General features: G+C 30.7%; 1 protein-coding gene across 2 annotated transcripts; it reads right to left on the reverse strand.

The window, feature by feature from the left end:
- On the reverse strand, positions 1 to 17,897 carry LOC139499982 (uncharacterized). Of its 2 annotated transcripts, XR_011658280.1 has the most exons (4): positions 17,697 to 17,897; positions 5,441 to 5,514; positions 1,266 to 1,374; positions 1 to 45 (listed from the first exon to the last, which is right to left on the reverse strand). XR_011658280.1 is itself a non-coding variant. In XM_071288653.1 (2 exons), exons 1-2 carry the CDS (start codon positions 3,983 to 3,985, stop codon positions 9 to 11), a joined length of 2,376 nt encoding a protein of 791 aa, XP_071144754.1. In that variant the 5' UTR covers positions 3,986 to 4,000; the 3' UTR covers positions 1 to 8. The 2 variants fall into 2 exon arrangements, 1 of the variants encoding a protein (XP_071144754.1); XM_071288653.1 differs by lacking the exons at positions 1,266 to 1,374; positions 5,441 to 5,514; positions 17,697 to 17,897 and adding an exon at positions 1,647 to 4,000.
- Between the last annotated feature and the right edge of the window lie 160 nt (positions 17,898 to 18,057).

Genomic DNA, 18,057 nt, shown 5'->3' on the forward strand with positions numbered 1-18,057 from the left:
GTGGAGAGCTAGAAGCCTCCACCACTCTCTGCCTCACTTCTGTAACTGAAAAAGAAAAATTGAAATTATAAATAAATCATTAGGTGCAAATGCTAAAAAACTTCAATGAATTTCTTTCAATGATATGCATTGGGTTTACTTGCTTAATATGTTCCTCAACTAACCTTTAGTTGTTATACAGATGTAAATATAAAAAAAAAATGTGGTGTAATTTCCAATGAGACAGCTCTTCACAAGGGACCAAATGACAGGTGTAATTTCCAATGAGACAGCTCTTCACAAGGGACCAAATGACATAAGTCATCTCATGTACATTTTGAAGTTCATGAACATTTGATTGCATGGTGCTAAGAAAATAGATGAGTACTAATAAAAATCTTAAATGGGTTTGCAGTCAATAAAATTCCTAAGTAGTTTAGATCCAAAATAATGTCTTCTTGTACTATATAAATCAATGTTCAAGTTAGCCCTTTATCTATGACTTGTGCAACCAACAATACATTTGTGTGACATGCTACATGCGTATATGCACAGGTTAAGTATATTCCCAAATAAAATATATATACAGGAGCTAGTAGTTACTGGCCAATCAACCAAATTTATGTATTCTAGCATTTTATTTTGAACAAAATTTTTTGATGAATTGGTGAAAATTTTACAATACAGTCAATCCTGCCTTTCCAGTCACCTTGATAAAACGGTCACCTGCTATGAACGTTATTTTCGTCAGATTATGTACTGCAGGTGTGTAAAATTTCATCAATATTGACCAAGCTGTTGAAAAGTTGCGCTTATGAGACCTGTTACCGCATATATGCAATATATAAGGTCAATTATCTCCTTTGAAATATTTTGGACAAGGATTATTTTCCTACTTGCAAATTCTTAGGTTGTGTTTTTGTATGTGTGAAAAGTTTCAACAATATCGATAAATTAAGCCCTTCAAAAGGAGCTGCACTTATTAGACTTGTTACCACAAATTGCAATATTTAACTAAGTAGTTCAATTATCTCCCTTGAAATATTTTGGACCAAGATTATTTCCTTCATGCACATTCTCGGGTTCTGTACGGCAACTGTGTAAAGTTTCATTAGTTTCTGTCCATTTGTTTTGGAGGAGTTGTGCTGACAAGAAATATGGACAGACAGATAGATGGAGAGACAGACAGACTGTCAGGGTGATTCCTATATACCCCCCCCCCCCAAAAAAAAAATTTTTGGGGATATAAAAAAAGTGAAAAGTAAAACTAATGAATATATGAATACCTTGCATGTATTCTAATTCTTGTCTTCCTAATAAAAAATATCAGGAAGATTAACACACCAACAATCATTATGGCTGTACTTATTGGATACACTAAGATATACATGCGATCTAAAAAAGATAAAGTTATATAACAATTACAACATACATCATGCAATATTTTACAGACTAGCATTGTAAAATATATCATGCTGATTCACATTTCATTCATCATGTTCATGACTTTGTAAGAATAATCAAGTGATGTACATTCATGACAGTAGGAATTATTAATAGTTATGGGTCAAGGTATCAGAGAAATTATGTTGAATTGACAGTGTCACATGCCACCAAATAATATGCCTGAATTTATATCTTGGCATGCGTAACCATGCAAATTGTACCTTATTTGATCTTCAAATTCTGTGTCAAGAGTTTCCATGACTCTCTTCAATTCTTCCAAGAAGTTTAGTAGTTTTGTTTTCCCCTTGGTTTTAACCTCCTGCTCATAGATATAATTGTGGTAGTCAAACTGAAAGGGGTCCGGAATTTTGTTCAACATTTTATGTATTTCTTTTTGGATTTGCTTTATAGTCATATTTCCAAAGCTTTCCAATTTCTCTCTTTCACTCGGGGTTATTGGTAATGGGTGCTTGAATGTTGATTGTTCTTCAAATATCTCTCCAAGAAATTCTGTTCTTAGCATAACTATTCTTTTCTTTGTTGACTCTTGTACAAAGTTTACAAGTCCTTCATCAAGGGCAATTCCGGAGATGGAAGTGTGATCTTTTTCTTTATCCAAATAATGGCTCCTACGGAGACAAGTTCTATATGCTGTTATTGCATCCTCAATACCTAATGGTCTTGATACATTTTTGGTGGACTGTATACCAAAAAGGGAAAGAGAGTGGTCTTTAATTTTTTCTAATGCACGATTGTTTCTGCAGACTGTTTGCCAAATGATATCTGTTGGCATGCCTTTTGGTATCCATGCCTTAAGCTGTTTATTTTTTTCCTCTAAAACAAAGTCTAAATCTTCACCTGCAGAGGGGTTACCACTTGTAGTAATAGATGCATAAAGGTCATTCAGTTCCCTGACATTGTCTGGCATCATTCGGTCCTGTATTGTATCATATAGTTCAATCTTCTGGTACTTAGGATGGTTTCTGCCATGGAATAGTTCCTTGGTCATGTATTTGGAACTTTTCATTAAACTTGCATTGTTCCTACGAGTTGCCATTCGAAAATTGACTATTCCCTGTGAGAATTTGCAAACTTGATCTAACATGTATTTGAAGTTTTGATAATTTCCATATGAGTATTTCTCTATGCTTGATGTTAAGAATCCTTTAGCTGTTGGGGGACATCTAGAAGACAAGCAATTTCTTACATATGGAAGGACAAGCTCCTGTAAAGAACTCAGATGGAATATGAGTAGCAGGCGCCAACTTTTATGATGGTCCTTACAGGATTTAGCAAACTGCTTAGAGGAATCTGTACAGAAACCCATAATTTCACATAAAGTTTCTAAGAATGGTGTCCAGTTCAGTTCAAAAAAGGACTTAACAAGATTCATTTCATAATGGCCAGCACCAATTCTAAGATACATCCAGTCAAACTCATGCATAAACTGTTTCTGTGATCCTTGATGAGTTTGCTCACAATGCCTTTCATACAAATCTCTGGAAAGAAATGATTCATGGCAGCCTGTTATGCCACAAACTAATGCTTCTTCTTTTAGTTTTTTAATAATTAAGTAAGGCAAACCATCACAACAAACAAACGTCCAATGACGTTTATTCCCACCATATCTATGAATTCCATTCTCCTCCCCAATTTTCCTCAAGACAAGTGCGACTGACTTTATACTATTTGGGTTGCAGTACACTGGGTCTGTCAAAACTAATTCATGTTTTCCTTTATGGTTTGTAGTGATATGGTCATATTGAGTAAATTCAGTTGTGACAGTGCTTACTTTGCTTTGGTCTTCATCATGAATGAATACTAGTTTTGGAATCTTTTCTTTTTTCTTTTGATCAGGTTTTGTGTTTTTCTGGTCAAGTTTAGCCTTTTTGATACCTTCCCTTTCATCACAGCCAGTGCATTTCTGTTTTCTTTTTGAATTGAGGGTGCCACATGAGGCACATTTGATGTAATTTTCATCAACAATATCCTGTCTAACTTTTAAGTCAATTGGATCTTCAAAATAACCGTCCATGTCTTGCTGTTCAGCAAGTACAACTTCGATAGCATGATCTATAAAATGATAAAGCTGTTCATTATGGTCAGTTTCCATTTTAACATACAGTTGACTGACTTGATCAATCATACAATTTATCACAGATCTTAGCTTGACTTCCTTATCATTAGGATATGAACTTCTTTCTCCATTTTCACTTTTTTCCTCAGATAATGATTTTTTCGTCATGAGATTATGGCCCTGAAGATTCAGTTTCACTTCAGGTTTAAGAGCAAGCTCATTTTGCAGGGTTTTACCACTAGATTGCATGTTTAATTCTAAAAATCCTTTGTTGGTTATAACAGAAACTGGTACCTTATTGCCAGGTTTAATTGAATAAGTTTTGCCAACTACCTGTTCATTGTCAAATACATTCATTAAATCATTAGATGGAAGTTGTACTGGTTGACTTCCCTGATCTTTCAGCCAGTTTGTGACAGTTTTATAATGACCTGCAGGACTTGAGTTTCCAAAGATATCAACAACAACCTTGCTACCTGTCATGGCATAGGATGTGAGGTTTGCTAAGAATGATACTGAGGAAATAAAATGTCTGCTGCATAAATAATATATGTGTTCTACTGCACGTGATACTATGAGAGCATCTCTGGGATTTTTTTCAAGAGCATTGACATCACAACCAGCTAGGCCAAGTAAATATGCTGTGACACTTTGGTCTCTTTTCTTCACCCAATCAAAGATGTTAAAACTGGACATTGCTTCCATGTCTTTGTACAGAAGAAAAAAAGAATCAGCATCTCTGGAAATAGATTGTTTTTGCTTCCTACCTAAGCATTCACACAAAACTGATAAACTGTTTGTTGGTAATAAATCTAAAAATTTGGAAAAGAAATCTTCATGCTGTTCTTTGCTAGTGCTTGATATGACATGTTGAATATGTTTTAAAAGAAGCATAATATCAGTTGTTTGGTTTGCATTCCCAAAATTTACAGTAATTACTCCCTTGTCTGTCGGATCCCAATCTTGGCTCATATTCTCAGATATATCACACTCTTGTACATAGTCAATGGAATCTTGATTTTCATTGTTGACATGCTTCAACTTTCTTTTCTTTGGTCTACCTTTGACAGATGGCTCATTTATAAAACATATCACACAATCTTTACTGTGAGGAAGGTAAACTTTCAACTTAATTGCTTGTAATGTTTGTAAAGATGAAATGTCTGTCCCACTTCTGTATCTGTATAAATGTCTTGAACATGTGTGGCACACATATAATGGGAAGATTTCATTTGGTTCACCCTCAACTTTTATGCCAAATAAAGCTAAAATTTCCCTTGCAAAAGACAGTTTGTTATACTGCTTGGAAATTACTTTATGACATAAGCGACAAAAGGTATTAAGTTTATCAATATGTTTTTTTAGCTCATCTGAACATTCAACAATGACAGCAGACTGCAGTCCAGCCATTTTAAATTTTCTATTATCTGAATAAATAAAAAATGAAAGTCTTTTCTGCAGGATAAAGTCAAATGAAAGCAATCTTGAGGAAAACAAAACAACTAAAACTCTCAGTGTCTGAAATGGTATTAAAACTATGATTGTTTTTTTTTTGTGAAATCACAGAAATGGTGAGGTTAATAAAGTGTTAATATGTATAAAAATAATGCAAACAGAAAGTAATCAGACAAAGGATAAGCTCAGGACAGGAATTTAAACAGTTATTCATTCAATTTTGTGGGTACTTTACATGTACATGTATTATGATAAACAAATGCAATGGATCTTTGGCACTCACAGGCATGATAGACAACTGTCTGTTTTTAATGACAACAGAGACAACCCCATGATTTTTCAATAATAATTACTGAGTCAATATAGAATGGCCTTAGTGGACACTGCAATCAGTCATAGGTACATATGTAAGAACTAAAGAAAAACTGGACTTGTACTGTCCTTTGACAATAGGATCCAATAAAGTAACTGCCCTATACATACCAAAGTTGTCAGGTGTGTTCCTTGTCATGCCTTTCATGTCTGTACCTTGTAATCCTGGGGAGTCCATTGTTAAACTGAAAAATTTAACAAAGTGTACATTAATTTAATGCAATGACTAGTTTAGAATGACACTACCAGAATACGATCATGAAACCAATTTAAAGAAACTGCCATGATATAAAATATCAGAATGGTCAAAGATTTAATTTTATTTACCTATTTAAGTAAATACTTCTTTCTTTTTCAAGTAAATTTAACATGTGTTCATTTTCTCTCTCTAGTCAATTAAAGATATTACAGTTCCTTCAAATTGAATACTGATTCTCTGAAAACACTCATATTCTTGCTACAATATCTATACATTTATTATGGCAAACTCTAACACAGTGTCTTTCTTGATAAAGAATTATAACTTTGTATCATTTATTTGTTCATGTACTAAATGCATGCAGGTCTGTTCCCCCTTTAGAGTATGAGAAAAAGGATGGGTGTAATAAAACAGATTTTTTTGTCTTGACAAAAAAAATTTGTTAAAAACTGAAATATTTCATCCAAAAAAATTTCAATTTAAACATGTATTTAATTTATTTATTTATTTCTTTACCTAAACAGGTTTAGAATTTTTTACCTGTTTAGGTAAAGATTTCATACCAAATGGCATAAATATAAGACAACAATATGGGTAGGTAGAATTTATGGCAATTGCATATTATTTCATCAGATGAATGGTTTCTAATAAAATTTGACTGTCACGATTACAGCGCTTGAAGCAGAAAACAAATAAACTGTAACCAAATAAAAGAAACTGCCATGATATAAGATATAAGAATGGTCAAAGTTCTTATATTTCATTTACCTATTTAAGTAAATACTTCTTTCTTTTTCAAGTAAATTTAACATGTGTTTATTTTTTCTCTCTAGTCAGTTAAAGATATTCCAGTTTCATCAAATTTCATATCGATACTCTTAAAACACTCATTTTCTTGCTACAATATCTATACATTTATCATGGCAAACTCTAACACAGTGTTTTTCTTGATAAAGAATAAACTTTGTATCATTTTATTGTAGATGTACTATAAATGTATGCAGATCTGTGAAAGTTTGACACATACATGTATAAATACATTCAATGATTTAGAGAGAGTTACATGCTTTCAAGGAACATGGACGAATGGACAGACTGAGTGACTTGAAAAAGTTTATTTATCCAGGTGTTACCCCTTTAGAGTATGAGAAAAAGGATGGGTGTAATAAAACAGATTTTTTTGTCTTGACAAAAAAAATTTGTTAAAAACTGAAATATTTCATCCAAAAAATTTTCAATTTAAACATGTATTTAATTTATTTATTTCTTTCTTTACCTACACAGGTTTAGAATTTTTTACCTGTTTAGGTAAAGATTTCATATCAAATGGCATAAATATAAGACAACAATATGGGTAGGTAGAATTTATGGCAATTGCATATTATTTCATCAGATGAATGGTTTCTAATAAAATGTGACTGTCACAATTACAGTGCTTGAAGTAGAAAACAAATTAACTGTAACCAAATAAAAGAAACTGCCATGATATAAGATATAAGAATGGTCAAAGTTCTTATATTTCATTTACCTATTTAAGTAAATACTTCTTTCTTTTTCAAGTAAATTTAACGTGTTTATTTTTTCTCTCTAGTCAGTTAAAGATATTCCAGTTTCATCAAATTTCATATCGATACTCTGAAAACACTCATTTTCTTGCTACAATATCAATCTATACATTTATCATGGCAAACTCTAACACAGTGTCTTTCTTGATAAAGAATAAACTTTGTATCATTTTATTGTAGATGTACTATAAATGTATGCAGATTTGTGAAAGTTTGACACAAACATGTATAAATACATTCAATGATTTAGAGAGAGTTACATGCTTTCAAGGAACATGGACGAATGGACAGACTGAGTGACTTGAAAAAGTTTATTTATCCAGATGTTACCCCTTTAGAGTATGAGAAAAAGGATGGGTGTAATAAAACAGATTTTTTTGTCTTGACAAAAAAAAATTGTTAAAAACTGAAATATTTCATCCAAAAAATTTTCAATTTAAACATGTATTTAATTTATTTATTTCTTTCTTTACCTACACAGGTTTAGAATTTTTTACCTGTTTAGGTAAAGATTTCATATCAAATGGCATAAATATAAGACAACAATATGGGTAGGTAGAATTTATGGCAATTGCATATTATTTCATCAGATGAATGGTTTCTAATAAAATTTGACTGTCACAATTACAGTGCTTGAAGCAGAAAACAAATAAACTGTAACCAAATAAAAGAAACTGCCATGATATAAGATATAAGAATGGTCAAAGTTCTTATATTTCATTTACCTATTTAAGTAAATACTTCTTTCTTTTTCAAGTAAATTTAACGTGTGTTTATTTTTTCTCTCTAGTCAGTTAAAGATATTCCAGTTTCATCAAATTTCATATCGATACTCTGAAAACACTCATTTTCTTGCTACAATATCAATCTATACATTTATCATGGCAAACTCTAACACAGTGTCTTTCTTGATAAAGAATAAACTTTGTATCATTTTATTGTAGATGTACTATAAATGTATGCAGATTTGTGAAAGTTTGACACAAACATGTATAAATACATTCAATGATTTAGAGAGAGTTACATGCTTTCAAGGAACATGGACGAATGGACAGACTGAGTGACTTGAAAAAACTTATTCATCCAGGTGTTCCCCTTTTAGAGTATGAGAAAAAGGATGGGGGTAATAAAACATTTTTTTTTCTTGACAAACAAAATTTGTTAGAAACTGAAATATTTCATCCAAAAAATTTTCAATTTAAACATGTATTAAATTTATTTATTTCTTTACCTACACAGGTTTAGATTTGTTTACCTGTTTAGGTAAAGATTTCATACCAAATGGCATAAATATAAGACAACAATATGGGTAGGTAGAATTTATGGCAATTGCATATTATTTCATCAGATGAATGGTTTCTAATAAAATTTAACTGTCACAATTACAGCGCTTGAAGAAGAAAACAAATAAACTGTAACCAAATAAAAGAAACTGCCATGATATAAAATATAAGAATGGTCAGACTGAGTGACTTGAAAAAGTTTATTTATCCAGATGTTACCCCTTTAGAGTATGAGAAAAAGGATGGGTGTAATAAAACAGATTTTTTTGTCTTGACAAAAAAAATTTGTTAAAAACTGAAATATTTCATCCAAAAAATTTTCAATTTAAACATGTATTTAATTTATTTATTTCTTTCTTTACCTACACAGGTTTAGAATTTTTTACCTGTTTAGGTAAAGATTTCATATCAAATGGCATAAATATAAGACAACAATATGGGTAGGTAGAATTTATGGCAATTGCATATTATTTCATCAGATGAATGGTTTCTAATAAAATTTGACTGTCACAATTACAGTGCTTGAAGCAGAAAACAAATAAACTGTAACCAAATAAAAGAAACTGCCATGATATAAGATATAAGAATGGTCAAAGTTCTTATATTTCATTTACCTATTTAAGTAAATACTTCTTTCTTTTTCAAGTAAATTTAACGTGTGTTTATTTTTTCTCTCTAGTCAGTTAAAGATATTCCAGTTTCATCAAATTTCATATCGATACTCTGAAAACACTCATTTTCTTGCTACAATATCAATCTATACATTTATCATGGCAAACTCTAACACAGTGTCTTTCTTGATAAAGAATAAACTTTGTATCATTTTATTGTAGATGTACTATAAATGTATGCAGATTTGTGAAAGTTTGACACAAACATGTATAAATACATTCAATGATTTAGAGAGAGTTACATGCTTTCAAGGAACATGGACGAATGGACAGACTGAGTGACTTGAAAAAACTTATTCATCCAGGTGTTCCCCTTTTAGAGTATGAGAAAAAGGATGGGGGTAATAAAACATTTTTTTTTCTTGACAAACAAAATTTGTTAGAAACTGAAATATTTCATCCAAAAAATTTTCAATTTAAACATGTATTAAATTTATTTATTTCTTTACCTACACAGGTTTAGATTTGTTTACCTGTTTAGGTAAAGATTTCATACCAAATGGCATAAATATAAGACAACAATATGGGTAGGTAGAATTTATGGCAATTGCATATTATTTCATCAGATAAATGGTTTCTAATAAAATTTGACTGTCACGATTACAGCGCTTGAAGCAGAAAACAAATAAACTGTAACCAAATAAAAGAAACTGCCATGATATAAAATATAAGAATGGTCAAAGTTTTTATATTTCATTTCCCTTTTTAAGTAAATACTTCTTTCTTTTTAAAGTAAATTTAACGTGTGTTTATTTTTTCTCTCTAGTCAGTTAAAGATATTCCAGTTTCATCAAATTTCATATCGATACTCTGAAAACACTCATTTTCTTGCTACAATATCAATCTATACATTTATCATGGCAAACTCTAACACAATGTCTTTCTTGATAAAGAATAAACTTTGTATCATTTTATTGTAGATGTACTATAAATGTATGCAGATCTGTGAAAGTTTGACACATACATGTATAAATACATTCAATGATTTAGAGAGAGTTACATGCTTTCAAGGAACATGGACGAATGGACAGACTGAGTGACTTGAAAAAGTTTATTTATCCAGGTGTTACCCCTTTAGAGTATGAGAAAAAGGATGGGTGTAATAAAACAGATTTTTTTGTCTTGACAAAAAAAATTTGTTAAAAACTGAAATATTTCATCCAAAAAATTTTCAATTTAAACATGTATTTAATTTATTTATTTCTTTCTTTACCTACACAGGTTTAGAATTTTTTACCTGTTTAGGTAAAGATTTCATATCAAATGGCATAAATATAAGACAACAATATGGGTAGGTAGAATTTATGGCAATTGCATATTATTTCATCAGATGAATGGTTTCTAATAAAATGTGACTGTCACAATTACAGTGCTTGAAGTAGAAAACAAATTAACTGTAACCAAATAAAAGAAACTGCCATGATATAAGATATAAGAATGGTCAAAGTTCTTATATTTCATTTACCTATTTAAGTAAATACTTCTTTCTTTTTCAAGTAAATTTAACGTGTGTTTATTTTTTCTCTCTAGTCAGTTAAAGATATTCCAGTTTCATCAAATTTCATATCGATACTCTGAAAACACTCATTTTCTTGCTACAATATCAATCTATACATTTATCATGGCAAACTCTAACACAGTGTCTTTCTTGATAAAGAATAAACTTTGTATCATTTTATTGTAGATGTACTATAAATGTATGCAGATTTGTGAAAGTTAGACACAAATATGTATAAATACATTCAATGATTTAGAGAGAGTTACATGCTTTCAAGGAACATGGACGAATGGACAGACTGAGTGACTTGAAAAAACTTATTCATCCAGGTGTTCCCCTTTTAGAGTATGAGAAAAAGGATGGGGGTAATAAAACATTTTTTTTTCTTGACAAACAAAATTTGTTAGAAACTGAAATATTTCATCCAAAAAATTTTCAATTTAAACATGTATTAAATTATTTATTTCTTTACCTACACAGGTTTAGATTTGTTTACCTGTTTAGGTAAAGATTTCATACCAAATGGCATAAATATAAGACAACAATATGGGTAGGTAGAATTTATGGCAATTGCATATTATTTCATCAGATGAATGGTTTCTAATAAAATTTGACTGTCACAATTACAGCGCTTGAAGAAGAAAACAAATAAACTGTAACCAAATAAAAGAAACTGCAATGATATAAAATATAAGAATGGTCAAAGTTCTTATATTTCATTTACCTATTTAAGTAAATACTTCTTTCTTTTTCAAGTAAATTTAACGTGTGTTTATTTTTTCTCTCTAGTCAGTTCAAGATATTCCAGTTTCATCAAATTTCATATCGATACTCTGAAAACACTCATTTTCTTGCTACAATATCAATCTATACATTTATCATGGCAAACTCTAACACAGTGTCTTTCTTGATAAAGAATAAACTTTGTATTATTTTATTGTAGATGTACTATAAATGTATGCAGATTTATGAAGCTTTGACACATACATGTATAAATACATTCAATGATTTAGAGAGAGTTACATGTACGTGCTTTCAAGGAACATGGACGAATGGACAGACTGAGTGACTTGGAAAAACTTATTCATCCAGGTGTTCCCCCTTTAGAGTATGAAAAAAAGGATGGGTGTAATTAAAACAGATTTTTTTTTCTTAACAAACAAAATCTGTTAGAAACTGACATATTTCCTCCAAAAAACTTTCAATTTAAACATGTATTAAATTTATTTATTTCTTTACCTACACAGGTTTAGATTTGTTTACCTGTTTAGGTAAAGATTTCATACCAAATGGCATAAATATAAGACAACAATATGGGTTTGTAGAATTTATGGCAATTGCATATTATTTCATCAGATGAATGGTTTCTAATAAAATTTGACCGTCACAATTACAGCGCTTGAAGAAGAAAACAAATAAACTGTTACCAAATATAAGAAACTGCCATGATATAAAATATAAGAATGGTCATGCTGGTATCCTAAATTAATGTGAACCAAAATTTTTTGTTATTATATTGCAATTTTGCTGTCCATTGTCATGATTGTATTATACATTGAATCCTGACATAAAAAATATGGCTGATTTATTATGCGGGTATATAGATTTACAAATTAAAGTTCACATATGGTCAGTTTTGGTGGATGCAGTCAAACAATTTTGTTGTACAAGTCAGCTGGAGGTATCAAAACTACTGAAATTTTGTTACGTATCAATATTTTGAATAAAATGAGAACATGCTGGTATCCTTAATTTATGCGAACCAAAATTTGTTGTTATTATATTGCAATTTTGCTGTCCATTGTCATGATTGTATTATACATTGAATCCTGACATAAAAAATATGGCTGATTTACTATGCGGGTATATAGATTTACAAATTAAAGTTCACATATGGTCAGTTTTGGTGGATGCGGTCAAACAATTTTGTTGTACAAGTCAGCTGGAGGTATCAAAACTACTGCAATTTTGTTACGTATCAATATTTTGAATAAAATGAGGACATGCTGGTATCCTAAATTTATGCGAACAAAAATTCGTTGTTATTTTATTGCAATTTTGCTGTCCATTGTCATGATTGTATTATACATTGAATCCTGACATAAAAAATATGGCTGATTTACTATGTGGGTATATAGATTTACAAATTAAAGTGCATATATGGTCAGTTTTGGTGGATGCGGTCAAATAATTTTGTTGTACAAGTCAACTGGAGGCATCAAAACTACTGAAATTTTGTAACGTATCAGTATTTTAGGTAAAAAGAGGACATGCTGGTATCCTAAATTTATGCGAACCAAAATTTTTGTTATTATATTGCAATTTTGCTGTCCATTGTCATGATTGTATTATACATTGAATCCTGACATAAAAAATATGGCTGATTTATTATGCGGGTATATAGATTTACAAATTAAAGTTCACATATGGTCAGTTTTGGTGGATGCGGTCAAACAATTTTATTGTACAAGTCAGCTGGAGGTATCAAAACTACTGAAATTTTGTTACGTATCAATATTTTGAATAAAATGAGGACATGCTGGTATTCTTAATTTATGCGAACCAAAATTTGTTGTTATTATATTGCAATTTTGCTGTCCATTGTCATGATTGTATTATACATTGAATCCTGACATAAAAAATATGGCTGATTTATTATGCGGGTATATAGATTTACAAATTAAAGTTCACATATGGTCAGTTTTGGTGGATGCGGTCAAACAATTTTATTGTACAAGTCAGCTGGAGGTATCAAAACTACTGAAATTTTGTTACGTATCAATATTTTGAATAAAATGAGGACATGCTGGTATCCTTTATTTATGCGAACCAAAATTTGTTGTTATTATATTGCAATTTTGCTGTCCATTGTCATGATTGTATTATACATTGAATCCTGACATAAAAAATATGGCTGATTTACTATGCGGGTATATAGATTTACAATTTAAAGTTCACATATGGTCAGTTTTGGTGGATGCGGTCAAACAATTTTATTGTACAAGTCAGCTGGAGGTATCAAAACTACTGAAATTTTGTTACGTATCAATATTTTGAATAAAATGAGGACATGCTGGTATCCTTTATTTATGCAACCCAAAATTTGTTGTTATTATATTGCAATTTTGCTGTCCATTGTCATGATTGTATTATACATTGAATCCTGACATAAAAAATATGGCTGATTTACTATGCGGGTATATAGATTTACAATTTAAAGTTCACATATGGTCAGTTTTGGTGGATGCGGTCAAACAATTTTGTTGTACAAGTCAGCTGGAGGTATCAAAACCACTGAAATTTTGTTACGTATGAATATTTTGAATAAAATGAGGACATGCTGGTATCCTAAATTTATGCAAACCAAAATTTGTTGTTATTATATTGCAATATTGCTGTCCATTGTCATGATTGTATTATACATTGATTCTGGCATAAAAAATATGGCTGATTAACTATGCGGGTATATAGATTTACAAATTAAAGTGCACATATGGTCAGTTTTGGTGGATACGGTCAAATAATTTTGTTGTACAAGTCAACTGGAGGTATCAAAACTACTGAAATTTTGTTACGTATCAATATTTTGAATAAAATGAGGACATGCTGGTATCCTAAATTTATGCGAACAAAAATTCGTTGTTATTATATTGCAATATTGCTGTCCATTGTCATGATTGTATTATACATTGAATCCTGACATAAAAAATATGGCTGATTTACTATGCGGGTATATAGATTTACAAATTAAAGTGCATATACCTATTTAAGTAAATACTTCTTTCTTTTTCAAGTAAATTTAACATGTGTTTATTTTTACTCTCTAGTCAGTTAAAAATATTCCAGTTTCATCAAGTTTCATACTGATACTCTGAAAACACTCATATTCTTGCTACAATATCTATACATATATCATGGCAAACTCTAACACAATGTCTTTCTTGATAAAGAATAAACTTTTTGTATCATTTTATTGTAAATGTACTAAATATATGCAGATTTGTGAAAGTTTGACACATACATATGGTGCTCAACCTTCATATATAAAATTTCATCAAAGTTCATTCAATGATTTAGAGAGAATTATACATGCTTTTAAGTCAGGTGCATGGCTAACCCTATTTAGTTGGGTTAGTTTTCATCATAAATTTCTGATCAATTTTCCAGAATTCAAAATTATTCCAGATTCAAATAATTCCTTGTTTTAGGGCAATTGCATTTAATGTTTCATCAGATGAATGGTTTCTAATAAAATTTGACTGTCACAATTACAGCGGTTGAAGCAGAAAACAAATAAAATGTAACCAAATAAAAGAAACTGCAATTATATAAAATATAACAATGGTCAAAGTTCTTATTTCATTTACCTATTTAAGTAAACACTTCTTTTACCCTGCTTACCCTTCCAGAGCACCTGAGATCACCCCCAGTTTTTGGTGGGGTTCGTGTTTCTTAGTCTTTATTTTTCTGTGTTGTATTTTGTGTTCCGTTGTTTGTCTGTTTATCTGTTTCTTTTTTAGCCATGACTTTATCAGTTTATTATTTTTTACTTATGAGATTTAACGTCCCTTTGGTTTTTGGCTCCCCTTTTTCTTTCTTTTTCAAGTAAATTTAACATGTTATATACAAATTTTTGTCATGTTGGAAGACGTCAAACCTTATACTTGAGTGATGGGTCAACGTACCTTTTTCGAGTGACGGCATAGCTTTGCAGCTATGCCGTAGATGTAGATGTGTTTAAGTTTTCTCTCTAGTAAAGTCAAAGATAGTACAGTTTCTTCAATTTTCATACTGATATTCTGATGAACACCCATATTCTTTAACTACAAGACCATTTTTATAAAACCCATTCAATGATTTGTATTTTTTTTACTTATTTCTATCACTCAGTCACTGGGATTACCTCTAGCCTCTGTAAAATGCATTTTTGATGCTATATTATCTGTGGGAAAGTAATGTTTGAAGTGTTAAAAATTATTTTAACAAAGTTTGTCTGTATGTAAGAAGTAGATGCTCAAACATCAATGTTTTGTATGTCAACTTCTTTGATAACAAAGGGATACATATATGATTGGGGAGAGAAACAGGTAGTTTTCATATTTTGTGTAACTAAAAATCTTCCTCAAAAAAAAAGAGCACCTCAAATGAAGAGTTTTATGAACCAAAGTTGATGTATCTAAAAATGTGATATTAAGATATATGATATTAAAGTAGTCTTCTACAATAACAAAATTTTATGTACTAACATAATGGAGTTAACTAAAAAAATGAAAGTCTCAGTTCTTTACAGCAGGTGTTGGCGTAAGGCAAGGGGATGTTTTGAGTCCCAATTTATTAAAGTCTATGGAGTATGGAGGTGAAAAATTATTGTTATATATATATCTTGAATACATCATACAGATAATAAAACCGTAGTTAAGAGTAGGATTATGGGAGGGAAAGTTCTAGTTGGTCATAATACTTTATACTATCAAAAGTGGTACACATTCAAAACTAGTAAGACAAGAAATTAAGATAGATAACAAAATATGATAACATGAAATTACTGCAGATAATGAGATATGCATTATAAATTGTGTATAAAAACCAACTTAACATACAAATAAAGATTTGAGAATAGGCCAACTCGCAGTTAAAGCCAAAAACAATCAACAAAAAAAATTATAAATCAGAGACTAAAATCATATCAAAACACATCCCAGAAAAAAAAGTGACATGGAAATTTATGCCTTTACACCCAGGTATTCCCTCTAATAAGAATAAAAAGTAAGAAATGATTACACCAAATCTTCTTTTTTATATGTACAACATTTTTTTTTGGCTGGTAAACACAATTTGTGAGAATCAAATATTTCATCAAAATAATTTTCAATCAAAACTTTTCTTCAATTAATTCATTTCTTTACCTGAACAGGATTAGCTTTTTTTACCTGTTTAGGTAAAGATTTCATACATATTGGCAAGACAACATTATGGGTATTTAGAATTTAGAATAGCGCAATTTCATATTGTTTCATTCAATGAATGCTTTTAAATAAAATTTGATTGTCACATAAACAGCAGCTGAAGCAGAATACAAATGTTTATCTTATCTGTATAAACAAAATTTTAAATGAAACTGTGATGATATAAAATTAGAATATTTGTCCAGGTTCTCATTTCATTTACCTATGTAAGTAAAAAAATCTTTCTCTTTAGAGTTAATTTAACGTGTGTTTATTTTCTTTCTCTAGTCAGGCAAAGATATTGCAGTTTCTTCAATTTTCTTACTGATAGGGACTTTTAGCATATATATATCTATGTTTTTTCTTAAAAAAAATTCTGTTCAAGCAGATGACGAAAGAAATATTTCAGATGTTCCCCATACCTTGATGACCCTCATAAAACAAATTTGATTGAAAGCGTTGAAAAATTAAATTAAATGGTTTGCATGAATTGTGGAAAAAAAATCTGACTCGGACAAGAAAAAAACATATAGCCGCCCGTCCCCCCAAAAAAAACCTCCTCCCCCCTCCCCCGTTTTCCCCCACCTAACTTTTGCAAAACAACATTTATCATTTGGACTTATTATTATTTAATTGACAGGAAAATTTGGCCTGCAACCCCACCCCCACCCCAAAAAAAAACAACAAAAATATGTAGCCCCCTCCCCCTTTAGAAATTAGATGATTAGATCTGACCATGACAAAATATTTTTCAATTTTAACTTGCTCAGTTCAGTAGGCCCTATGTTTACCCTTTGAAAATGTTAAACAAAATGACGACGGAATTCTTATTTTCATTTAATTTCTCGGGCTTCGGGTCGATTCTCCACGGAGGTTTTTTTTTCATATCGTATACGGACTCAATGGTCCCAACACCTAAATCTTATAAGACTGACAGAGTTATCTTCCACAATTCACTAGTTTTTTTTTGTTTACGCATACACGTAAACTTCTTAAAATGGCTCAACTTTTGAAGCCACGTGCGCCACTTGAAATGTTTCGTGCCCCTTTCCAAAAGTTGGAAAAAACAACGCAGAAAAGATCGAAAATCACGGTAAAAATATACCCTATCACTGCATAAATTGTGTTTTCCACAGTTGGCCAATCGTAGTTGGCTTATAATAACACAATTTTTACCTGGAAATCGATAAATACTATAATATTCACCTGTGTTCATTGATCTCTGACCCGCACAATCACACGACCATAAGCTGAACAACGTACAAAAGCATCATGGGATAGCGTTCTCGTGTCATACGGCGGTAAATTCAAAAATATTACCGATCTCGGAAATGCATTAAAATACAGATTACGCATAACCGTAAATTGTCTTTACGGAAATAGGTAAATGAAATTGACTTCTGCCAGTGAGACCCCAGACTGGATGTATGTTTTTAAAATGTAAAAAAAAAAAGTTACAAAAAATTAAAAACAGCTACATTTCCGTTCTCATTTACTCCACTTTTTTTCATTTTTCTTTGTAAGCTTTTTTATTTGACTGTATTTAATATATTTTTCAAGATTTGCA

Source organism: Mytilus edulis, chromosome 13, assembly GCF_963676685.1.
Source record: "Mytilus edulis chromosome 13, xbMytEdul2.2, whole genome shotgun sequence".
Lineage (NCBI taxonomy): Eukaryota > Metazoa > Mollusca > Bivalvia > Mytilida > Mytilidae > Mytilus > Mytilus edulis.

What these genes read in the sequence shown, in the direction of transcription:
- LOC139499982 (XM_071288653.1), bottom strand. Translation starts at nt 3,985, where the DNA reads ATGACAGGTAGCAAGGTTGTTGTTGATATCTTTGGAAACTCAAGTCCT. An exon ending in GAATTTGAAGATCAAATAAG is followed by an intron (nt 46 to 1,646) that starts GTACAATTTGCA and finishes TTTCTTTTTCAG; the next exon opens with TTACAGAAGTGAGGCAGAGA.